This window comes from Ochotona curzoniae, unplaced genomic scaffold (genome assembly GCF_017591425.1).
Source record: "Ochotona curzoniae isolate NIBS_2020 unplaced genomic scaffold, NIBS_Ocur_1.0 contig_430, whole genome shotgun sequence".
Lineage (NCBI taxonomy): Eukaryota > Metazoa > Chordata > Mammalia > Lagomorpha > Ochotonidae > Ochotona > Ochotona curzoniae.
Genome location: NW_024466219.1, coordinates 23,571,186 through 23,597,883, shown reverse-complemented (window position 1 = coordinate 23,597,883; position 26,698 = coordinate 23,571,186). Strand labels below are relative to the sequence as shown.

The following is a 26,698-nucleotide window of genomic DNA, read 5'->3' as shown; positions in this document are numbered from 1 at the left end:
GACTGGGGAGGGGATAGGGGAATCCCTATGTCCTCTAGGGGCACTTGTCATTGGATTTGGGATCCACCCTCTTTCAGAGGTAGATCTCATTTTAAGGATTGTACCTATAAAAACACTTTTTCCAAATAAGGTTGCAATTGGTAGTTTTCGAGTTGATTATTCAATTTGCTTTACCAGGAAAGCTATAGTTACAAATTTCTCTGGTAAATTTTAAAGGGAAGAGTCATAATGTAAAAACCTGTATTAAAACCCTCTCCTTTTTGGTTTAGATTTTAAGTAGGGTAATATTAAAGTAGGACTGTAGGATATGAGAAATTGAGAAATAATGTAGACATGTAATAACCTGGATCTGCGTTGCTCATATCTTCCCATGCTAAAAAATGAGTCATGTTATTTAGGAAGATAACACAGACTACATACTGAAAATAGCAAAACTTAAAATTAGGATCATATTGAAATAACAGTACTTTAAAAATGCATATGTTTAAAGTGAAAAACTTTTATTGTCACAAGAAAATCTAAACAATACTCTGAAATAAAAAGCAGTTTTGTAACTTAACATTTTATTCTCTTCTGGATCTTTAGTATCTATAGAAAGAGATACAATTTCATGTAGTGGTTCTTAAAGCTGACATTATTTATCCTAAAAATAAATATGAATGCACTTGAAAAATTCACACAAAATAGACTTACAAAATATTTTATTGGCATCATTTTTTAAAGTCACACAATTATTTTATAATGCACAATTTTGCATGAATTTTTAAAGACAAGCATAATTTCAAAATTTGGGGGATTTAAATAAATTCGGCATTCAATTCTGTTTTTGTCTCATATTTGCTATTCTGGCTTGTGTTATTTTTTTTTCCATGGGATGTCTTTTTCCATCCTTTCACTTTCTGCCCTTGCATATATTTGCTAGTGAGGTGTGTTTCTCATAGGAGCATATAGATGAGTCTTGTGTTTTAAACCATACAATCACTCTGTATCTAATTAGATAACTCATTCTATTTGCGTTCAAGGGTATTGTTGACAAGTAGTGAGTTATTCATTTAATTTTGGTAAGTATTCCTAATATTTGTACTTTGAATAGGAAATTGTATGCATTCAAATTCTTTCATGATGCTAATTTTCTTTTTCTGATTCTGTGTATTGCGAGCACATCCGTAAGTATCATTTTTAAGGCTGGCTGGCTGGTGATAAATTCTTTAAAGACTTTGTTTTTTGAAGCTTTTATTACACCTTCATTTATAATTGTGAGCTTCACTGGGTTCAGTATTCTGGAATGATAAGTTTTTTTCTTTTATGACTTGGACTGTATGTCTCCATTCTCCCCTTACCTGTAGAATTTCTAATGAGATCACTAATGGGTGTTCCTTTAAAGCTAATCTGGCATTTCTCTCTTGCACATTTTAGTATCTTGTCTTTATGCTTTACTTCTCGAAATTTGAGTATAATGTGTCGTGCTGAAGGTGTTGAATGAAATACATCTATTTCAGAACCTGTGCCCTTCCTGTACTTGGGTGCTGAGATCCTCCTCAAATAGGGAAAACGTTTTGCTGCTACTTCACTGATTATTACTTCTAGGCCAACCTTTCCTTTCATCCCTTTAGGAACTCCTAAGATATGTAATTTAGTTGTTTGATTATATCCCAGAGAATTTTCAGGCATTTCATAAGTCTCAAAATCTTACAACTAAGTACTATCACGTTCTTTTTGAAAAGTCATATTACAATCCATGTTCAAATTTTTTGTGTTTCGGTGCTTGGTTTCACGCTTTTGGGGAATCCACTTGGGGTTAGGTCTTCTGCAGGCTTTCTTCTTGGAAATGTGCCTTTGCGGTTTCCTGCAGTGCCTGTGCCTTTAGCAGATACCCAGAGCTGGACGCTGGGTAAGGCCAAGGAGCTCTGTGGAGCCAGAGTTCCAGCGACACCATGGCAGATCACCTCTGTTGTCAGAAGGGTAAGGGAATGGTCATGCTGGCCCTCCTGCCCATAGCTTTTACAAATGTAAGGCAACAGCCTAGATGAAAGCTTGCACTGTCAGTGTATCCTACCACACAGAGGGTCTATGCACTCCATAGTGTGAGTGCAGAGCCCTCTGCTGTGAGCCTGCCCAGCACCCATGGAGTCCTGAGCTTCTGGAATCGGGCCCAGTGACTGCATACATAGCCGGTCATGCCCCATTCCCTTAGTTTTCCAGCATGTCACCTAATCACAGGATTCCCAGCATCACAGTATGCTAATCTTCCATAGTCCTAGAGTGAAGGGGGTTTACTTTGTCTCCTGAACCTTCCATGCCAAGGAAAGACATGCTGTCCACGGAGCCACCTGCCTTTCCAACAGGGGTCAGTTAATGGTCTGAGCAGGCAAGCAGAATCCTGAGATGAGTGTGGCAAGGGAGAGTAGCAATGTACTCTTTCTCTGTGGTATTTATGGGCACTCTGCTCCTTCCCAACTCTAGGCAGGACTCAAAGTTGGCAGAAGCTGTGACTGTCTCCCTTGGACAGCATCTACCTATGGCATGAGGACCATAGCAGCCTCCATTTGCATTATTCTGGGAAGATGACACTACTGGATCCTCCTACTCTTTTCCTTGGTGGGGGACGGAGAGTGAATCAGTATTTCTTCAAAGAGTTTGGTGGGCGCCTTGTGCCCCTGCCAGCTCTTTAGGCCAGCATCAAAGTCAATGGGGCCATGGGGCTCTTCCTCAGAGGAGATCATGAATGGCACACAGGCTGCTACAACCTCTTACTTTGCTCTGAGAGGTGGCATTGCCACCACTCCCCAGCTGCCCCCTCTGGGAGTCATTGATGCGTCTTGCAAGCTGCTTAACCACCTGCCTTTCCAAGCTCTGTCCAGCTTCACAAGAACCCAGTTCCTCCCCTATTCTTTCTTTTCTTTTCTCTTTTTTTAACCTTTCCTTGTTCAAAGTCAGTGCACCTCTCCCAGTTCAGCCACCTTAAATATCCCAGCATGCAGGCTTTTATTTGCGTATATTTTCAATTTCTTTGGGTAAATATCAATGAACATAGTCACTCATCTTATGATAAATATGCATAATTTTGTGAAAACTGCCAAATTATTTTCCAAAGTAGATGCCACTTTACATTGTCACCAAAATTGAATAAAAGTTCCTGCTGCTCCCTGTCTTCACCAGGATTAGAAATCTTCTGGATAATTTTCTTTTATTTTTGGCCTGTTGGTTCAACTTTGTATTGTTCTTGAAGATATCTTCTAATTTTTTAACTGCTATGTAAGAACCTATTTTCATACTGACCTTACTAAAGTCATCATTGCTTTGATAATTACATAATTCCAATGACCTTGACAAATTCATAATTAATTTTAACAGTTACATAATACTATCAGCTCTTTCCAGATGCTCACCTTAAATATCTAAAATTGACATGTTGTTATGATTTCACTATGGAAATTATATGTGTTTTTGTTATTAATTTAAAAAATGCTCAATTTCAGTTTTGCTATTTTTCTCTGACCTGAATTAATTAGAAGCATGTATTGTTTCTTTTTAAATTGTTTTTCAGAGATTTATTCCATTTATTTGAATCCCTTTTGTTGGGAGAAGAGGGAAGAAGAAAATATCTTCCATCTACTGGTTACTTTCTAAATGCCCAGAATAACCAGGAGATAGACCTTTCAATCTGGGTTTCCCATGTGGGTAGAAAGAAACCCAAGTGCGTTGGTCACTGCCTGCTGCTTTCCAGGCACATTATCAGGAAGCTGGGTAGAAAGCGCAGACCAGATGGGATTCTAAGTGGTATTCTACCATGGGGTGCAGGTGTCCCAGGCATGGCATGGCATGCTGCACTACAATACTTCCTACTCATGTCTGGTTTAAAGAAGGAAGCTAGATATTGATAATATTTCAAATACATGCAAAATGCCATGGTTACATTTCCAGGCTCCTGTGCCAAATAAGCCTGTCCTTGGATTCAATCCATTTGCATTTGCTTGATCTTTACTACCTTAAAGTCTTTGCTTTCCAATCTGTTAAATGGAATTTTAATATGTAATCTTTAGGGTTGTTAAAAAACAACGAAATAATCTGTTCAGAATATACTGATTTTCCAAAATACATGTGAAATTATTCTTACCTCTTCAAATACCTGTTTCCTGCTTGAGAAATAGTAGAAAAAACTTTACTATTGTTGTTATAAGTATTAAAAGAGAATATGCTTCTGAAAGGCTCTATCACAGTTATCTATGGGCTTAGATCAATTTAAATTTATGTGAAGAAACAATAATCTGATGAAACTTTATATTTAGAAACTTGATTTCAATCATTAGTATATTGAAGAATTTTATAAAATACTGTGCATGCAGAATTTTTAAATAACATTAAATTTTGTGAGCCTTTTTTATAGTATTTAATCCCCTTTAGTGCTTGTAAAATTGTTTTACCACATCAAATGTTGCTGAATGTTCAGGGGGTCCATAACTGGGTTTGTTGTGGCTTGGGGATTGACCTTTGCCATTGTACTGAACTGCACTAATTCTTCAAAGGGAGGTATGGGTTGCAGGTGATTATTTCTAAACTGAGGAAATAGTAAAATTTCACTCTTAAAGACATACAATTAAGGGTTATTTTGAATTTTGCTTTTGTTATAACTTTTCCTTAATATTGTATCAGAGAACAATAGGAGGAAAGGATATTATAAAATATTTTTTTATGTTATGGTGTCCATTTATGAGTACAGTTGTATCTATCGTATCTTTTCTCTAATTAGAGATGGCATGCAGACTGGATCATTACTTCTGCCTAATGAGCCAGGCTCCATGCCACCTCTCTAATCAGAAAAGGGATAGGTACAGAATGTTCCTATGGGCTTGTTGTAAATCATTTTTTTTCCTCTTGCTCCTTTTTAAAAAACAATAAACAAAGTTAAGACACGGTTCTACACAGTTTGGTCCATACCCAGGATGGTTTTGTGCAGAAGAGGTCTTGTACAACAGATTACCAAGAGCTGGATGGGAAGTGCTGTCTGCTGGGCCAGGTAGACTGTCCCTGCTGTGGAGCACACACTGCTTTGAGCACAGGCAGATTGAATGGGATCCTGAGCAGATCAGGATGTCAAGTTTTGATTCTCTATTTTTCTACCCAGAAAGCTACGTTCTACATGAATGAGCTTTTTTGGGGGTCTTATGTCTAAGCAGCAGAACTTTTGAGAAGAATGTGTCACCAATTATACTTTCTCTTGCAGTCATACTTGCCTTTGAACGCTTTCCACGGAAGTCTCGTTTGTGTAGATTGCTCACAGTGCAGTAATCTGACTTGGTCAGAGTGATTAAAAACACCTTGGGTCATTAGTATCTCACAATGTGTGTGTGTTCATGTTGGAAGCATTTTATTCTAGTTATAGGCTCACGTCAGCGTGTCTGTTGGTCTACAGTGAAGGGGACTTGTATAGAAGTCATTAAAGCTACTGTGCTAACAAACTAAAATTGACATTTTCGATCAAAAATTACAGAACCGGGTGAGTTAAAGCTTTTGGGAAGTATGTTTGAACTCATTGATGAACAGAAGCCTAGTTTCCCATTAAAAGTGAGGATTTCTACACTGCATTCATTGTGGTATAGCATTTTTTTTAAAAGATCATTGATTATAAGTGAATCAATCACATTTGTTAAATATCCACGGAGGCAAATTCCTACAGAATGAAGGATGGCCATCTAAAATGAACTAACTTTCATCTCAAGTGTGTTTTCCGTTAATGTTTTAAAGATGCCTTGTACATTAGGAGAAATGAGATGTATTTTATTTCAAACAAAATGCAGGTCTTTTCTAAAAATAAAACCCTGGTCTCATAACATTATATTACATGCAAAAATAAAGAGGGTATAGCGCCCTTTTTAACTTTAATGTATGCTTGATGGTAAATATGCACATATCGGAAATTTAGAAAATCCTCTATGTAATTGTCATTGCATCGCTTCCTCTTTCAAGCTTTTTAGCGCATTGCTGTCCTCAACTGTTATTGCTGCATGTGCAATTACGATGTGAAGCATTTGCCACTGATAGTTTTCAACAACATTCTCCAGGAAAAGACTGTTTCCCTTGGGTGAACTCTATTCTAGCCTTGTTAGTGAGGTTTTTCTAGGATACTGCTAGATAAATAATGACAGTCATCTAGTAGGGATGTGGAAGCATTTTTTTCCCCAAGGGCCATCGGTATAACATCATTTGCCAGCCATATAGAATTATCATGTTGAAAGTCAGCCTACTACTAATCACTGGATTTTAGTCCCTGCCTGTGGTGGCCTAGGCATGATGAGCCAACTGATTTCATGTTCTCGGTGTGGCACATGGCCCGACTGCTTCTCCATCATTGCAAGGATTTGACTTCACAAGAGCCCAAATCAGATTCCTCTTCCCATTGGCTACTGGTTTTCTTTCTGATTGAAGACATTTTTTAAATAACTGTTAAGTAATAGAGAGGTGAAGGAAGGTTACAAGGAAAGCTAACATACCACAGAATATGTTCTTATCAATCTTCAGATACTACCATTTCCCACAATGTTACAAATGTTTGATTATATTCAGAGTTCTGAAAACATGGATTTGACACTGTTAAGCAGTGTTGTCATTGTTATGATGCAAAGAGAATTTTTACTTATTCTGTATTTGCCATTGCCAGTGACAATATCTTGTTTCCTTGGTGATTCACAGTTACTGTCATTCTTTATTAGGTTTATAACTATATTTCATAAGTTAAATATTAATATGTTAACTCGGTTGTTAATTTCAACTAATTGCAAGTGTAAATAGTCGAATTAATTTTTTCATGTTAAAATTTCTTGCATGCAAAACTATTGTATTATGAGTTCTAGTAGCTCTTGTGAATATTTATTGAGATTTTTAAGATAGATGAACATGTTACATATAAATACCAAAAATATATTCTTTTTTCAATTGGTGTGCCATCCGTTTACTTAGTCTTATTGCAAACCTGCTTTTACCTTGATTTATGCATTACTGTTTTAACTAAGTTGCCCCAGTCATCCGCTGATAATGCAACATTGCTTCTTTCTAGTCATGATTACATTTCCATGAGGGCTTCCTTTCTACAAATGATATAATTTTAGGCCTCTCTTTGCCCTGTGAATACTTTTCAGAGAGGAACGTATGGAATATTTGCACCATTGGGTATTTTTGTTAAATCGTTGGCAACTATCAAAGAATGAGTATGTTCTGTCTCTATGATTATGTCCTTGAAATATTTTATAGCATCTTCCGCCTCCATTTGGCATTATAATTTTCCTATTTGGAACAGATTATCCACAGTAATTCTGGGTCTTCAGAAAAATTTCTGTTACTTTTGGTTAAAATATGCCTCTAAGTATAAATTCTATAACAGTGGCCTGATGGTTCTATGATAGAATCCAAAATTTAAAAGTAAAGTGGTTTTTAAAGGTTATAAAACCCAGTCTCTCTATTTTATAGAAGATAAAATATATTTCATTATATCTGTGCAATGCAATGTTCCTTTAACTGTTACTAAAATATAGAAAGGGAATTCTAATTTGCTAGTTCTGTAAGGTATTTCTCCACTTGCAACACCCTGGTCAGACTACTATCCTTTTTACTTGTGTAATTATAGCCTCCTTCTTCTTCTTTTTTTTTTTTATTGTTGCTTACATTGTATTATGTGGTACAGTTTTATAGGCGCTGGGGATTTCCCCCACCCCTCCCATACCCCTCCCCCCATGGTGGATTCCTCCACCTTGTTGCATAACCATAGTTCAAGGTCAGTTGTGACGGTATTTTTAGTTGTATCCTTGTCCCCTTACCTACGGCCTCAATAGTGTTGAATAAGCCTTGGATTGTGTCACTCCTCTCTTCACAACCCTTTACTGGGTTAGCATTTTGCTAAAAGCAGTAATACAGTAACTAAAATCCTTAGAATAGACTACCTGGCTTGCTTGCTTCCTTTCTTCCTCTCTCCTTTGCCCTTTTCTTTCCTTCTTTCCTTCTCTCTTTCTTTCTTCCTTCCTTCCTTCCTTCCTTCCTTCCTTCCTTTCTTTCTCTCTCTCTTTCTCTCTCTCTTTCTCTTCCTCTCTCCATCCCTCTCTCTCTTCTTTCCTTCCTTCCTCCATCCCTCCCTTCTTCCTTCCTTCTTTCCTTCCTTCCTTCCTTCCTTCCTTCCTTCCTTCCTTCCTTCCTTCCTTCCTTCCTTCCTTTCTTCCTTCCTTCCTTCCTTCCTTCCTTCCTTCCTTCCTTCCTTCTCTCTCTCTCTCTCTTTCTCTCTCTGCCTGCCTTTCTTTCTTAACAATTTAGACTTCCATCATGTTCAGCCACTTCCTTGTCTACAGCTACTACAGCTACCCCTCCAATAACCACCTCTACTCTTTCTCCTCCAGAATACTGACTCCTCAATCATGCTGAGCCCAATAGGGGTCCAGGAGCTCCTTGATGTCTGCCTGGAACAATTGGTCCCTAGATGTTTGGGAGATTTGCTTTCTTTCCCTTTTCAATGCCATGATCTTAATGAGACCGCTCTTGAATATACAATCCCAATAAGATTCTATCATGCTCTCCAACTTGCTCAATTTTTGTATATTTTATGGTGGTTTTTTTGTTGTTGTTGTTCTATTATGTGATGTAAATTACTGATTATGTTGATCTGTGTATGAATACAAGTTTCACACACACAAAAATGTGGTGTTGTTAAATGATACATCTTTCGTAGGTTTCTAAGTCCCCATCATGTGGTAACCTTCCAACAGAATTTGCAAATGAATGAACCTATGACAGAACTGCAACACCCTGATGTTTAATGTCGTGGTTCAGCTCTAAACCTCATCTTTGCTTGTTGATATCTCCAAGACTCTCTTTCCAATTAAAGTCACCTTTATAAGACCATGGATTAAGACTTCAATATCTTCCTTTTAGGTACATGAGTCAGGTTAGAATGATGATTTTATGCCTTTTTGGGGGAATTCCTTGGGGCAGAGCATGTTCTGTGTGTGGTAGGAACCTTTTAGCTGTTTCAGAACTGTCAGAGTCAACATCAGAGTTACTCAGATTCCATGCATCCCTTTCCAGCCGTAAAGCAATGCCACCACATTCTTCTCTGCGTTCACTGAAATGACCAGTGTCCCTTTACTCCTGACCTGACATTCCTGTCATCAGGCTATACCTTCGTATTCAGCGAACACTGTGGTGTGTTCCATCTCCTCCGTCACTGGAGCTTTCTGTTTTCTTAATTTCATGGCTGTGCCTCAAAATTCTTAGTTCTGTCTTTCATTAACCAGTTAACATCTCTCTTACTAAGTCACCATGTTCAGGAAAATCATGTAACTTATAAGATTGTTTAGAGAATCAAAATTTCTGGTTTTAGGGACTTCCAAAATGCTTCTTGAGTACCCAGATTTGATAATATCAGTTGAATAACTATGTTGAAATATCACACTATAGCCAATAAACATGTACAGTTGTTTTGATTAATTAAAATCCTACTGCACACGTTTTCATTTATCATTGCCTGGTCAACCTCCTCATTTGTTCTGTAGCAACCATACAGGTCTCTATCATGCGCCCTCTACCAGTCTACTTTATAAGAACCCTTCTTCCTCTCTGCTTTCCTCTTTACTTTTATTTTCATTACTACACATTTATTGAACAATTTGTCATGTACCAAGAGTGTAATAGACCTGTGAATAAGACTAAGTACTAAGCTGGTATCTTGCCAGGGAAGTTTCTTTAACATAAATGTTTCTAAAAGTTTGTGAGAAATGGATTTTATGGGGAAAAAAAGCTATATACATGGATTTTAACATTTTTGGTACTAAAATCAGCTTATCTTAATTTTGTTTTCCATGCAATTTTATTCCATCCTCTCCTATATTTGGAGAATAATGTGAGCTTATATCGACTCATTAAACTATCATGGGGTAGAGTTTGTGTCCCACAGAATCTCCTTCCAACCGGAGGCTTTGAAGGATGAGATGGGGCAGGATTGTAACAGAGGCAAAATGAAGTGTGAAATCTTCATGCCCAGAAAGTTTAAAAGTTGTGGGACATTAAAAATATAATATGTGAAGTTGCCAGATGGTGTGTGAAGGATGTTGAAAGAAAGACAGGTTGGAGTGTGAACAGGTTAAGATGAAGGATAAGCAAGCAGGGTTGGTGTCCTTTACTTCTTACCTGCCAGGCCATGTCAGACTGTGAGGGCTGGTTTTGCTTGGTTTGTCTTTTGTATCCTCAACCAGAAGCATATAGGCTATGATCATGTATATGCACACACATCGCTACAAACTCTCTTTATGTATCTAAATCTTTGTTGTCTTTTCCTGTTTCTGTGGTTAACATCTGATAATACTGTGTGCCAATTTTATTATCCATCCTTTGCTCATCCAACACATCTTTCCTCTGCCCTTTTTCCTTCCTGGCATTATCAAGAAATTGTAGCAAAGATAAATCAAACATTCTTTAAAATTGTTATCAAGGCTGAGTGAAGATGAAATCATTAAAAAATACTTTGAGGAGTATGGTCATCTGTTGAATTAGCAAGTGCTCCAAATTTAATTTTTGGAACATTTAGTTTTGATTTTAGGTAATCATCAGAGTCCATCCTCTTACATATCTGTGATTAAAACTTTAGCTAGAGTTTTACCCTTTTACTTATTTTTCTCATGATTGAAAATTGAACAAAGACAAGATTTTTTTCTTTTTTCTGTTGCCAACCCTTGTGGGCTTTATTGTGTTAGTGAAATTATAGATAAATATTTGCTAATCATATTAATAACATAGTGCTATGTGGATGAATGTTGGCATTGACCTAGGACTTAAAGGGTCATCTATTTGTTGTAATTTGGTGCTTAAACCTGGTTGTCTTGGAAGAATTCTCCTGAGGTGATGAATGTTGAGCTTGAACTAGGATTCTATTGAAATATGTGAGCCAGTACCCATAAGTATGAGGTCTTTAATTTATGCTCCTTTGTTGGAGATTTTCCAACCCAGGTATCAATCTAAGTTTTGAGGGAATCAAAGCAGATTTTGGAGTTTGTAGCCTAGAACCAGTGGGAAGTGATTGTGGGAAACTTCTTTTTGACAATACTTTGAAAATTACAACTGGGAGCATATGATAATCAAACTTTTGTGTTCAGATGATAGAGGGTTTTGAAATGGAGAGAATGAAAATTTCAATTTGCAAAGGGGATTCATGGAAAATGTCACAACACAGTAAGTAAGATAACACAAACAGTATAGTTTATATATAAAGAGTATGCAAAGATATTTAGCTAGACATAACAATCTTGCAATGAATATGGAAAAAAAATGTGGTGCCATAGTCAATCAAGTGGAACTAGTAGAGTATATATTGATCAGTATGAATTTGAGAGGACAGTCGTATCAACATGTTTTAAAGCTTTGTGACTTCCAAGGAGTACCATGTGAGTATGAACTATTGCTTGATAAATTGAGATGTCTCATACAAACATACATATATGTATTTTGCAGGTTTTGAGCAGTATGTTGGAAGAATGCAAGATTTTCGATTATATGAAGTAGCACTTACAAATAGGTAATCATATACAATATTTGAATCTCAAAGTGAAAGAGTGCTGAATTCACGTAAAATAAGACTACTGTGAAGAAAATAACATTTTTCATCTGTACAGCATAGGACAAATGCCACCTAATTAATGTTTACAGTGTTTGTTTTGGCTTGGTCTATACTTATTATCCCCTAGAACCACTCTCCGCTAAGTCCTATAAATATGAAATTGATTAAAAGCTTTACAAAAGATTTTTTCCTAGGAAAACTCAATTTGTGAACACTACAAAGAATTTGAGATACATTTGTTTAAACTCTGTATATGAAGCAGTTTCTGATATTTAAGAAGCAGTTAAATTTATCTCTTAAAATGGTTAAATTTATGACTACTAGGAAATGTGCAACACTGAAAATGATGAATTATTTTGGTATATAGGAAAAGACTCAAGAGGTTGGGTCGCCAGACTCGGAGAAAAGAAGAAGGAATATTTGAAGTATTTTGTTACCTTTTTTTTTTTCTATTTCCAGTGAACAAATGGGATGTAGACTTTGGCTTGCTTTAATGAACTGCTTCTCCTCTTGACAGTAGTTGGGGATTTGTGTTGATGCTTCTTTAAGGTGCAAAGATTTACACTCTATTCAGAAACGGTCCAGTAACATTGTGCCTAAGATAGTTTCCAAAATTTCTTTCTCAACAAGTGATATGATGACACCAAATTTATGGATGAATTGATCTTATTTATTTCTAGTAAAATTTAGTAGGATTGTGTTTTCAAGGGAAGATGTAGGGTAGGGTGGTAAATTTTCCAGGGACAGAACTGGTTTTTGTAAATTAGGGATGCATTGCTCTTGGGGCAGGTCTGTTGTCAGTGGCAGATCCAGTGGCTCCATAGGCAGACTTTCTCATTAGTTCGCTTTCCCAGGAGATGGCTGAATAAAGGAAGGTATAACACCAGAACACATCATCGAGAAGATTTACTGCCAATACACTTACTATCTCCTAGATCTCCATCATCTAAAATGTGAAAAAGCAAAATTGCAATTGTTTTTAAAGAAGTTTTCCAGCAGGGGAAGGAATTCATACTGGAAAGTGACTCTTGGTTCCATTCAAAACTATATATCCATTGAAGAATAATGAGATTTTAGCCAAGTGTCACTTCATCTGATTTAATAAATGACTCCTCCGTTGCCCTGCTTGGGACTCACAGAAGAAGCCCGCTCTGACCTTGATGACTGGTGCTGGCCTCTGAAATATCTGAAAAGGTGTGATGAGCAAGTGTGCCTAAAAGTAGAATGACTAATTCTGATCTAAAACAGGTCTATCACCCTTAATGGAAAAATTAAATACATCTGCTTGGAATTGGCAAACTCCTTTGTCTCTTGGCAGCTGCTGTGTGATGTGAGCCATTGAAGCATTTGAGGATGCCAGAATCTATACTGATGAGTCACAGGAAACCACTGACAAGCGGCCTTGGCCTCCATCCCTTCACCTAAGATAGAAGCAGTTAAAATGATTTCACTTTCTTCCTTCTTTGGCAAGGAAGAACTAGAGCCCTGATCTGTACATCTCATTATTTAAAATGAATGATTATTTTTTTTTCTCAGTGGGAAGTTACCTCAACAACCTCAATGAATGCTACTTCTCTATATCATAGGTACATTGAACTATTACCTTTAAATAAGTATCTTCATAATCAGACTAGGGCTTTTGCAATTTCTTGAGGTAATGCATTGCTTTTTACAAATGTATTGGTTTCCCTTAGCATTTTGTGTATTGAGTATTTGGCCAAAAACTGAATTTTTTTCTTCCATTTTCTTCAGAAAATTATTAAAGCTGATTGGATATTCATCAAAACGCTAAAAGAATGATACCCATGTGTGGCAGTTCTTAGAAGCTCTATTTGTTCTAATGGTTTCCCTTCTGTTTCCCACAGAGAGATAGTGGAAGTGTTTTCTGGGCATCTCCCAAAGTTGCACATCCAGCCACAGTGCCGCTGCCCTGGAAGTCACCCTCGCGTCCACCCCTGGCTGCAGCGGTTCTGCATTCCTAATACTGCAGAAGACACTGCCCGTAACAGGGTGCTGCGCCTGAATCCTGAAGCCCACCCTCTCTCTTTTGTCAATGACAATGATATTGGTACCTCATGGATTTCACATGTATTTGCAAACATTACCCGGCTGAACCAAGGAGTGACCATTTCAATAGATTTGGAAAATGGACCATATCAGGTAATTAGAAGCAGTGGTGTGAGAGAGAGAGAGAGAGAGAGTGTGTGTGTGTGTGTGTGTCTGTCTTGTGGCTACTGCACATGAAATTTTTACCCAAATTTCATGTCTTCAAGAACAAAGAAATTGTTCTCTTACAGTTTTAAAGATCAGAAATACAGCATCAAGATGTTTGTAGCACTCTTTTTCCCCCAAGGAGTCTAGGAGAGGATTCTTGCAACTCCAGCAGTGCTCCAAACCTGGGTTCCATGTTTACACGTCTCTTTGTTGCTTTGTGTGCATCAATTCTTTTTTTCCTTACAATGCCCACCCTAAATCCACGATGATACTGTATGGAACTCCTTCAGTGAATTAAATCGCTAAAGCCCCATTTCTCAATCATATTCAAGGGACCCTAGAATGATTCCTTGAACATATTTGTTTAAAGATATAATGAAAGGTTATGGAACAGGAGATGTGTTTAATTAGAAAACTTCACATGCAATGAGTCATCCGAAAGTACGAGAAGGATTAATCATATGAAAGCACGCCACATGAATTTCAAAACTTGTTCCCCCAAAATAAGTGTATCTTTAAACGTTAACATGGTGATACAGCAGGTGAGGTTGGTGTTTGTGATGCTGATATTCCATGGCTGAGTACCCAAGATTCAAGCTCTGCTTCTGCTCTGATCCATCTCTCTGCTACTGTGTCTGGGAAGTCTGTGAAAGATAGTTCACATGCCCAGGCCTCTTCCACCCACACGGGAGACCCAGGTGGAGTTCTTGACCCAGTGTGAGCCGTTGTGCCCAGTTAGGGAGTTCACCTGTGGATGGAACTCTTCTCCCATCCCTTTCTCTTTTCTCTGTTAATTGTTCTCAATAGATTTTTTTTCTTAAAAAAAAAAAAAACAGATTGTGTACCTATGTATTTGGAAGGCAGATTGATGAACAGGGAGCTAAGGGGATCTTTTGTCTATTGACTCACTCCTCAAAAGTCTGGGTGGGACAATAGCTAAGAGCCTGAAACTCTGTCTCCATGTGTATTACTGAGTGCAATCACTTGGGCTTCCTCCATTGACTTGTTTAGGGTCTGTGTTTCTAGAGAAATCTGTTAAAGCAGCATTTCAAAGTGTAAGAATGTTCTTTTTATTACTAAGCAGCACAATTAGTAAAAGCTGTAATGCTAATTCTAAATAACTATTTAAGAACATATATGTATGTTTATTTCATGGAAATAATGTCTATTATAAATTTTTACCTCAAACTTTGTATTAATTTGTACTTTGATCTGTAAAATCCCTGAGAAGGATTGATACACAATTATGGAACTTAATGCTTTTATTATGGGGATATGAAATTCTGGATATCCAATAAGTATGTGATGATTATAAATAAAAAACAAGAAGCCATTTTTAAAAAAATCTAGCAAGACAATTGTTTAATTTTTACTAAAAGGCCATACTTATACCTAGAATTATACTAATTAGCATATCCATTTTGCAGGTGTTTTATATTATCATTCAGTTCTTTAGTCCACAACCAACAGCAATACAGATTCAAAAGAAGAAGGAGGACAATTTGGACTGGGAGGACTGGCAGTATTTTGCTAGAAATTGCAGCATTTTTGGAATGAAGAACAATGGCGATTTGAAAAACCCTGATTCTGTCAACTGTCTTCAGCTTCCCACGTACGAATATTGATCAAACAATTGTAATAAATTGGCATGCTTGTAGTAACTTGGAGGTGATCCAAGTCGTTGAATTGTTAGACACATACACCAACTGTGAACTTTCTTTTTAAATTTTTAAATAATTAAAAAAAACAGATATAATGCACTTCAAACAACAACTACAATTCAAAGACAAAAATACTTTTCTCCCTTCCTCCTATCTTTTATTTTTAAATATTAATTATTAATACAAACAGAACAAATTTCAGTTGATTTATAGACACTTTTTTATAGAATGGGACAATACTCAATAGTGTTTTCCCCCCTTCTTCCTCCATAATTTCTTTCTTTAAAATTTTGCAGAAGGATATTTTTCATTTACTTCATAAGTCACCATTTTGGTGTCCCTCTAAATAAACTTCAACCAAGTAACACACAGAAAGACCACTATTTAGAAATATACACATATGATAGTTTAATAATAGAATCCCAAGATATTAATTTCATCAATATATTTTAAATTTTGCTTGGTATTGTATATAATACCTACCATAAATTTCAATCTGACTAAATTCACTAAAGCAGAATATATTCAATTATATACATTTTATTGTAAAAGAAATTATTTAACTATTTTATGGCTGAATAGTCTAGTTGATTCCCTCTCTATTTTGTTTCCTTGGTCTACATGTCTATTTTTATGCCAGTACTAGACTTTAAAAAAATTATAGCAATCTTTTGGTCTGTTTTGAAAATGTGATTTTGTGATGCTTCTGGTTTGTTTTTAATCATTTAGGGTTGCTTTGGGTACTCAGGGTTTTTTGTGTTTGTATGGATTTTGTCTACATCTGTAAAAAATATACCTCAGATTTTCGTTGGGATCACACTAAATCTATAAATTGCTTTGGGTCTGTATGGACAATGCCCATGCCTACTCATAGACGGACATTTGTTGATACAAATTTCTTCCAACATATGAACATGGAAAATTTCTTCATTTTCTGTGTCACCCATTTTTTTACCTTAATGTTTATAATTTTTGTTGTAGACCTTTTTGTACATTCTAGGTTAACTTTATCCCAATATACTTTTTTTGTAGCTATTATGAGTGGGAATGATCTTCAAGTTTTTTTTAATCCAGATTATTCTTGATTTAATCAGAAAGATATTAGCTTTTGTTTATTGATTTTTATCTCCTGCAACTTTGTCTAATTTTCCTATGAGTTCCAATAGGCTTTTGGTGAAGCTCTTGGATTTGTATACAGAGGATTGTGTTTTCTGCAAACAAGGACAATTTGACTTCCTGCATTCTAATTTCTATCCTTTCATTTCCTTTTCTTTGTAAAAAATAAGGTTATTTTAATTTGAAAGGCAAATTTTCAGAGGCAAAGAGAGATTGAGGTCTTCCATCCACTGGTTCACTCCCTAAATGATTGCAATGATGGGAGTTGAGCCGATTCAAAGGCAGGAGCCAGGTGCTTCCTCCAGGTATTCCATGGGGGTGCAGGGACCCAGGAAGAGCTATTCTTGTCTGCTTTCACAAGCCATATACAAAGAGCTGGCTCAAAAGTGGAGCAGCTGGGGTACCAACTTGCTGGCATCACAGGTGGAGGATTAGGAGGATAAGGTGGAGGTTGCTATGCAACCACATGCCCCTCCCTCAGTTAATTTTCTTGCTTAAATGCTGTATTTACAAGATGCAGAACTATTTCCCATATCCTTGTCTGATTCTGGATCTTAGAGAAAATGCCTCCAGCTTTTACTTTTTCAATATGATACTGGTTCTGGGTTTGTCATTTATATTGCTTTCACACCCATTTTTTAAAGGTTTATTTCTTTTTTATTTTTTTTCATGGACGATTGTATTTTATCCAGTGGTTTCTTGGCATCTATTGAAATAATCATGTGGGTTTATTCTTCATTTTATTCATGTGGTATATTAGTATATTTTCTGTATTTATTTGTATGTGTTGAAACATCCCTGGGACAAATCCCACATGGTTCAGGTGAATAATCTTTCAGTTATTATTGGATTTGATTAGTTAGAATTTTTAAGTTTTTGCATTTATTTTCACTGGGAATATTAGTCTAAATGTATCTAGAAGTGAGTCGACTAGTTGGTCTGATAGAGACACCTCTTCACAGACTATTTTCTTTTTAAAAAGCATTTGAATTTATCAATATAAAAGAACAGATGTAATGTACATTGACACATATCAAAGAACAGAATACTTCCATTCCTGCATTTTTCTACATTACTTGGTTTTTTTAAATTCTGATTTTATATCTGTATAGTATTTAAAATTATTTAAATATATATAAATTATTTAAATATTTTAAATCAATTCTCATCCACAATAATCGTCTGAAGATTTTTGAACATGGTAGCAGGTACATAACTAATGGAAGTAAGGAACTTGTTTGGCAAGTCTTCATCTTCATTATGGTTTCTGGACAATCTCATTTGGATGTACTAAGAGACTTTGCTTTGCAGCCAAGATAGTTTCACTGAGCTTGGCATTAATGCTCACACCTGGAGTCCCTGTCTCCTTCCAGGGCTTGAGACATGTTCCTTCAAGCCTACTCTGATGTTGAGCTTGCGAGTGTTGCTGTTGGACTCTTGAATCACTGAAGCCAGAATGGCCCTTCTCACCAGCTCTTTTTGCATGAGTCATCTTGTAGGGCCCAACTTGAAAAGGATAAGATGATATAGTTTTAATTTGTTATAGTCAAAGGGTTAATGTTCCACTAAATGAGAAATTCAAGTGTAAAGAACAAAGAACATATAGATAGACAAGACCATGGATTTAGACAAGGACTATCAATGATGAGATGAAAAGATACCAATTTCACTCATATTTAGTAAACTTTAAAATAGTTATAGATTGTTATAGATGTAATTCTGAACCATTTGTTCATCCAGTTGCTTGAGGCAGATTTTCCTAGGGCTCTTCTCCAAATGCAGTTTTAAGGTTTAAGCTCTTGCAAATCTTTTAGAGCAACTCTTCTTTATCATTTCACGAGTGTTCTGAAACATGATTTTGAAATGTTCAGCATTTTTTCTCCATTAGAGAATTTTCATTATGTTCACAAGGAAATAATTATTTTGACATTTTGTGATTACCTTGAATTGTTTGGTTACAGCGTATTGGATGTGTTTGGGTTCTCAGAATATAGTGGTTACGCTTATAGTGATACTGTCTCAAAAGGTATGATTTGTATTTTGCGCAAATTAGAATTTTTTCATAATATTACATCTCTTTCATCAACAGTTTTCCTCCATATTCTCATGGCAATGTCACATTTAGCATCCTGACACCTGGACCAAATTATCGTCCTGGATACAATGACTTCTATAATACCCCATCTCTTCAAGAATTTGTAAAAGCCACCCAAATAAGATTTCACTTTCAAGGACAGTATTATACAACTGAGCATACCGTCAACCACAAGCATAGATATTATGCGGTGGATGAAATCACCATCAGTGGGAGGTAAGGTTCTTCATTGAGACTGTAAGTGGAATGTCATTTTTGCTATAAATTTATTTTCAACCACATTTTTGTCATATTTAAAATACATTAGGATTTTAGAACAAGCAAAATTCCAAGCTCACATTGTGAAACAGTCTTCCACTTCAGATTTTGAAGAGGAATTTGAAATAAATCCACAAGGTTGAGGTTAGAATAGAAATGATCAGAAATTATCAGAGCATCAGAAATGATACTCTGAATTTGGCTTAGCTCTACATGATGAGATATTTAACTTGGATCCTTTTAAAAGGCAATTTTCACATATTCTGAAAAAAGTGCTGGAGCTAGGTGTGTTCTCGCAAGCATAGTTCAGTAAGTGTGAAGTCTGGTCTAGCTAATTTCACTATTTCATGAGGAATATTTGTCCTAAATAACTTATAAGCACCCAATTATAACAAAACCCAACTCACTTTGATTTAAAAAAAAATCTGTAAAAAACAAGGCATGTCAATACTGATGTGAAAATGTACATATAGGGTACATTACAAAAAGTTGTTATAGAAAACTCATATGCCTTTTATAGAATATAGGTTTGTAAGAATTATTTATTAAGTAATGGTATAATAAAACAGCTTGCTATTAGATATTCGTTGTATTACTTTGGATGATATGACAAACATTTTGCTGTTTATATAACTTCATCTTCTTGACTGTGCTTTGATGTTCCCTTGACAAATCTGTTTCATGTTGGGTGTGGGTATACCCAGTTCCACACCTCCTCACCCCAGTCACCAAATAGTTTGAAACTTACCTTTAAAATTCAGTGCTCCTTGTATTTTGGAGACTGTTCTCTCAATACATATGTCTTAGAGTTCATTGAGCTCTCAGAAATAACTGTAGAGAGAACCCGCTTTAGTTTTGAGTAGGCAGGCTGGTGCTCCATGTTGGGTTTATGTAGTGAAGCGTAATTGGTGATTCTCAAGCGTTATGTTCTGCGCGTGTTACAGGTGTCAGTGCCATGGCCATGCCGATGTCTGTGACACCACAGGTCAACCCTATAGATGCCTCTGTTCTCAGGAGAGCTTCACTGCAGGACTTCACGTGAGTTTTGTTTAATGAATGGGAACTGGGAGTGTTTATAAAACGAGAGTGTTAAATATAAATGTTTGATTACTTATTTTTATACAGTTATAAACTCCTAAAACCTAATTTTAAAACTTAAATATATATATAAAGCAACTGTATAGTGGAGTCACATATACTGTAAAGTAAAAATACATTGCAGTATGCATCTCAACTCCTAAATGAAAGAAGGACTGTTAATGAATGTGCTAAATATATTTTGACAGTGGAGTGCTGGACTTTTTCTACCATTGTCTATACCCACAGTGTTATGATACACTTATATAGCAGAAGGATGAACTTGTGACTGTTGCTGAAGGACTACGTTTCTATGTCAATTGATTTTTGGCAAAGGTGCCAAGAATGCATACTGAGAAAAGGACAGCCATTTTAATAAATGATATTGGGAAAGTTGGGTATCTGTCCACAGGTAGAAGAATAAGATAAGACTTATACAAATAAAATAAAAAATCTACTAAAAATCCACCAAAGACTCAATGTAAGATCCAATTCTATCAAACCACCAGAAGGAAACTTAGACACCTTCTTTAGAATGGTGGGTTGGCTAGATTTTGGATAGAATACCAAAAGTGTGGATTTTGATGTAAGGTGATATTGTTCATTTTAATGTTTTTTGATCCATTAACTTGGACGCATCTCAATAGCTAATCCGTGATTTTTTTTTGTTAACCTTGTTATTCCTCCCCAAGTTCTTGAGTAACCCAAATAAAAATTTCACTGGGATGAGTTTAACAAGGTTCTTTGAAATTATTACGTCTAGAATTTCCAAACTAAAATCTAGAAAGTATTTTCCAATACTCTTTCCTAAGTTTGTCTTACTTAGTGTTGATCACTTTTGCAGTCTCGGTTGGCCTCTCTCTCTGTCTTTTGCTGTTGATGTCCTGCCCCATATTTTTTTCTTTCTCTGCTTTTAATTGCTCACAGTGTAGTGTTGACTATTTTATGATTCTTAGATGATTTCATGCCTCTTCTTAAAAATAGAGGCATTAAATGAATCAAGGCTCATGATTGGTTTCAGAAGTCAAGTTGGGATTTTCAGAGTAGGTCTCAGGTGGTGACTGTTAGATTATGAACTAGTGGACTAATTAGCTATAATTTAGGTGGAAAATACATTTCAGAGCTTCTTATTTAGACTGAAGTACTTTTTGAAAAGAAGACTTAAGAAATTGACTCTCATGCTATTTTTCCTAATTGACACATTTTGATAATTTGTGACTTTAAATAAGTAAAAGAACAACAAATGCTCATAAAATTTACTTAGAATAATATAAAGAGCAAAAGCCAACATGTTCTTTAGTTGACAAATTTTTCAGCTCTATGTTTTTTCAGAAGTGGCTTGAAATGAAAGCTGAATTTGTAAAGCAAAGTATGTTAATATCTATAGAACTTATGTGCCTGAGAAAAAGTGTCTCACAGTAATTTGAGAATATTTTTAGGACATCAGGTGTTTTTTAGATTTCTTTACTTTTTATTGAAAAGACGTATTTAGGGAGAGGAGGAGAGATCCCCTCTGGTTCACTCCTCAAAGAACTGCAATGTTTAAGGCTGAGACTATATTAAGCCAGGAGCCAGGAGCTTCTTCCAGGGCTCCCATGCAGCAGGAATGGGATCCCAAGGCTTTGAGCCATCTTCTGCTGCTTTCCTAAGGAGCTGGATCAAAAGTGGAGCCGGCTGGACATGAACCAGTACCCATAACAGAAGCCAGTACTTGCAGATGGAGTCTTAGCTAGTTGAGCCATTGTGCCAGCCCCTGAAAATACATTTATTCAAGTGATTTTTGTATTGTTTCACTCTTCAGAATAGTATGTTTTTATATAAGCCATTAATTTCCTAGTGGAACCCATTTTTTAAAGGTCTGGATGTAGTCCAAAAAGAATGTCTTCAATTCACAGTGTTATGTTAATCATTAATGATATTACTCAGTAAACAGAGCCTTTGTGAATTATATTAGAGCAATTTGGCAAACAAATGAAAATGTAAGCCTTTACAATCTGCCGGTTCTTGGCAATTGTCTTTTCTATGAGAAAGTGTTTTCAGCAGGAGTGCAAATGAATGAAATTGAAAGAAATGAGTAGAATGGTAAATTGAGGAGCAGGTTGCCATTCTAGGGGAATTCCCTGTGTGAAACATTCTTCAATTTATATCCAAATTGATAACACAGATTGATATTCCACAGGTAGTAACAGTATCTAAACACTTTTTAATTTGATTTTTTAAAGGAGTTTCACTTAAAAAAGCTTCCTTTACTCAGCATAGTTCAGCACTTTGCCCTTTTCTGCAGTGGTGTTGGGTGATTTGGGGTAGTATTAACCTTGTTTATGTTAGTGTCATAGACTTAATTTATATTTAGACTTAATTATTATATAGATTTAATATATAGATGTATTTTAGATTAGCTTGTTTATAACTACACAGTCTACAAAGTCTTGCAAGTTTGTGAGCCTTATGTAAGCAAAACCTTACTAACAGAATGAGAGTTGATAGCTAAGAATCACGATTAATTATTTTGGATATCATAAAAACAGGTCTCTTTTACTATATTCCGACTCATTACTAACTTCTGTTATTCCTTCAAGGCAAAAATCAAAGGGGAAAGCAACTTTAGTAAGTATATTGTCCAAACTCTGCGGATGCTGACATGGACTTAAAGTTCCACTTTTTTCTTTATGATTTCACCCTGTTTTGCGATATCCAAAACATCCTCCTTGGGGATAGCTAGCGAGAGTCCTCAGCAATGTTTAACTGGAAACTTTGGCATATTTGGGTATTGTGCTGATAACACTACAGTCTTGAATAAAGTGATTTATATACTGTAAGCATAATGCCATATCTCATTAGTAAAAAGTACTTTTGCAATACTTAGTCCATTTCTTCCTGAGAAGGAATGAAGCAGGGAAGGACTCATCTTCGGGGTTCCTTTAGGATTGATCTAGGGCAAAGCAAAACCAATAAGATGAAGGACTAGTCCGGAAGTTTTGATCAGAGTTCAACATTTTATACTGGAATTCAGGCTGCTGGAGCCCTGGGTTTGCTTAAATTAGCTGATACTTCACAAAACGGAAGCATTTGAAATGATTGCTTTTCTATGAATGACATTTACTTGTACAAATAATGTTATTTGTTATTTTTTATGTATTTTTTTGTTTTGGAAATATTCTTCATTTGTATATATTTATAAGAAAAAATGAGATTATATAGAACTTGTTCTTATTTTGGTACAGGGTAATATCACACAAAATTATTTTCTTTCTAAATCAACTTTCCTAAAGTATAATTTACACACATTAAAACATACCCACTGACACGTCCAGTTTGATGAGCTTTGAGCAGTTGTATAATGTTCCCTTTGGCCTGTTTTGTAGTGTGCTTTGTTCTCAGTGTTCCACTCTAATCTTCCATTCCAGGAAGCCAGCAGTCGGCTTTCTATCATCATTAACATTTTGCTTTGTGACATTATTCAATATGTATTCCTGTTCCACCTCCTTTTTTGAGACTATTCTCAACTTACTTGTGTCATTCAGTTTACGGCAGCAAAACAGCTGTGGTCGACCCGAGGCCATTTTCCATTCCAGCTATTGATAAGTGTATGGTAACCTCACAGGTGCAGAATGTAACCTAGGAATTGGAAGCTGCAGTTGATATGTTACATGTCAGCTAATATGGTTTCAATAGGTGCCACACATCTGTGTCTTCTGTCATCCTCTTTTAAACCCGTTAAAATAGTTTAGTTGTTGATGGAATCGAGTTTTAAGAAGAGTGATGTTATCTGAAGCTTGCATCCTTAGGAATTTCCATTTTCTTTTAATATCTATCTTCACCTTTCAGGGGCTCTGGCCAAGGGTGAGGCAATGGAACTGCTGGCCAAGCACTGGCACTTTGTTGGCTACTTAGGTATTCTTTCATCATTTGGTGACATCATTATCAGCAAGGGTAGCCAAACTTTCACAGAGCAATTTATTAGTACCATGATTACTTCCTTTAGTCTTTGACTTTAATTTGTGACCCTTTTATAGCATTAATCATGGATCTTATGAATTAACTGCAATCAAACTATCAATAAACGTTTTTGTTACTATTATAAATAGCAGAGCCAGCTTGATTCACTTTGTATAATAAGCCTTCCTACCATTCAATAATTTGAATGGTGCCAACATCACACTCTAGAATATTTATTATGAAAATGAGTATTTCTTGTTATTTTAGAGAATATGTTCCTTTAGAGCACTGATGTCCTAACGTGTGAGTCATCATAACTAATTTGTGCCATATTTGTATTATACATCATGTCTACCACTGCTTTTTTCTCAGGGTGCTCACAGAAGAGATTTGCAACTAATGTGTTTTATTGTATATTTTACTTTTTTATTACTAGTGGGTTAATTCACTTTCCTAAAACTAGCATTCAGGCAGATCATATTAACTGATATATTTCATGTTCATTGGAATCAAGGGAAAGAGCTTCCTTTCCTCTCTGACCCATGGTGATTTTATTAATCTTCAAACACACTCGGAATAGCTCTTTCCCTTAGGTAAATTTGTGCAAAAACGTTGTTAAGAGTTTCTTGATAACATGAAAAAAAAAAGGTTGCAAATTGATAAATTAAGATAGCCTTACCAATGAAGCAAATTAAAATGTCAAAAAATAATGAAAGATAGTATGTATAGGGAAAAAATAAAACTTTTCCAAAGTTGAGAAAGATGCATATACACAGTTTCTGCATTATAAACCTAATGACCTTCCAAAGACTAACAAAGGAAAAGGCAAAGTGTAAGAAATGAATTTTTAAAATGGCCAGTTTTATGTTTCTTAATAATCTTGATGGAAACCAGAAGACAATGAGTGAGAACCATCAAAGTTAAGAGAGAGTTCAACTGACAGAGTTATATTTTAAGCTGGCTTATCAGTTGTACGTAAAGAGGAATGCATTGGAAATACAAAATTTCCACCACTAGACTCGCATTAAGTTTATATTTAAAGTATGTATTTATAAATAAAAAGGTTGATGTGCAACTAAAAACAGTGAACAAATAGGTTAGCAAGTATGTGTATAAATAGAAACAGAGACTGTGAGGGTATTATACGTAGAGAAAGAATGCAAGAAATAGCAAGATGTCATTCAATGGTCCTTATAAACAATACTTGAAAGAAAATAATAAACTCATCTTCACCCCCACCTGGGGCACATCTGTCAGAACTTGAGGGATGGACTTAAGGAGTGTTGACATAGATAGTGAGATTTAGGATTTTTTGAGTTTACAATGCAAAAGCAGAATGTATTCTGTAGAAACCTTATTCTGAATTTTGGTCCTTTCCCTGCACTAACAATATGTGAGATGACCTGCCTCAGAACCTCGGTAGCAGCGGAATATACTAGCTGTAAACAAAGTCGCACATCATAATGGGAGACACCTGAATTCTTGCAATCTTGGGGTGTTTTTCAATTCGTGTTGTTTGTTCTTCAAAGATTTATTTTTATTGGAAAGTGAGTTATACAGAGAGGATAAGAGTCAGACAGGAAGATTTTCCATCTGTTGATTCACCCCCCAAGTGACTGGCAACAGTTGAAGCTGCACCAAGCCAAAGCCAGGAGCCAGGAGTCTCTTCCAGGTCTCCTGTGTGAGAGCAGGGTGTCATGGCTTTGGGCCATCCTTGACTACTTTCTCAGGCCACAATTAGGGAGCTGGATGGGAAGGGGGACTGTGGGGATTAGAACCGGTGCCCATATATGATCTCAGCGTGTGCAAGGCGAGGACATTAGCCACTAGGCTAATTGCTGCGCTCTCAATTTGTATTGTTTGTAGTAGGGCATCACTCCATCAGAAGTTGAAGAGCATTTATAGTTAAAAAGCTCATAATAGAGACTAACTAAACAGTGAAAAATTATTCAAAAGACTATATGATATTTGCCGTCATCACATCTCTAAACTAGAATTTGTTTTACCCTGTACGTCATGATTTCTTCTTTAGCAAAAAGTAAAGGCAAGAAAAAAGCAGGAAGGAAGAGACAGAGCAAGAATTATAACAAGACTCGGGTAAGGCAGGGGTGTTGGAATGATCCTACCTGGAACTATGTTTAATAGCCAACAGGTTTAACAGAAAAAGTATATAGCATGCAATGCCATAAAGGTAATAGAAGCAAAAAAGGAAAAGTTCTAAAATAAAAAAGAAATGCTAGATTTCAGCAGTTCCTATCAATTTTATAAGCCTGTTTTAACTCTACCTCTCACTAAAATTTAACAACTAACAAGAAACAGATTGGGCAAGACTGGACAATGTATTTCTACATGTACATTTTGTTGTAAAGTATTTATTTATTTTTGTTCTTTGAATGAGTGACTATTTTGTAAGTGTACACTGGTAAATATATCTAAAACACAAATATCCACAAAGCCGACAGTGTTAAGAAAGCAAGAATAAGCTATAAAAATACTAAGCAAGATATACCATACATAAAAGTTCTATTAGGCAAAATAAGAATCATCATACAACGATGAATGCACAGTCCTGAACCAACGTGCAGCTCACAACACAGACTGTGTCAAACTTTGAAATAACTAGAAGGAGAAATTTACAGCTCCAGTTTCAGTGCAGAGACATTAAAGCGTTTCATTAATTAATTGATAGTTAACTCCCTTTGGTCCCCCCCCAAATCCTCAGGGTTTGAGGACTGAACAAATTTGAAA

At 36.0% G+C, this 26,698-nt stretch overlaps 1 protein-coding gene across 1 annotated transcript in view; it reads left to right on the top strand.

Annotated features, from left to right (window-relative positions):
• USH2A (usherin) overlaps positions 1-26,698 on the top strand; it is a 617,249-nt gene that overhangs the window by 45,787 nt on the left and 544,764 nt on the right. The window contains exons 4-8 of the mRNA XM_040985311.1: positions 11,485-11,548; positions 13,456-13,750; positions 15,232-15,416; positions 18,671-18,892; positions 19,879-19,972. Of these exons, the coding sequence (XP_040841245.1) occupies positions 11,485-11,548; positions 13,456-13,750; positions 15,232-15,416; positions 18,671-18,892; positions 19,879-19,972 (860 nt within the window). The remainder of the gene's footprint in view (positions 1-11,484; positions 11,549-13,455; positions 13,751-15,231; positions 15,417-18,670; positions 18,893-19,878; positions 19,973-26,698) is intronic.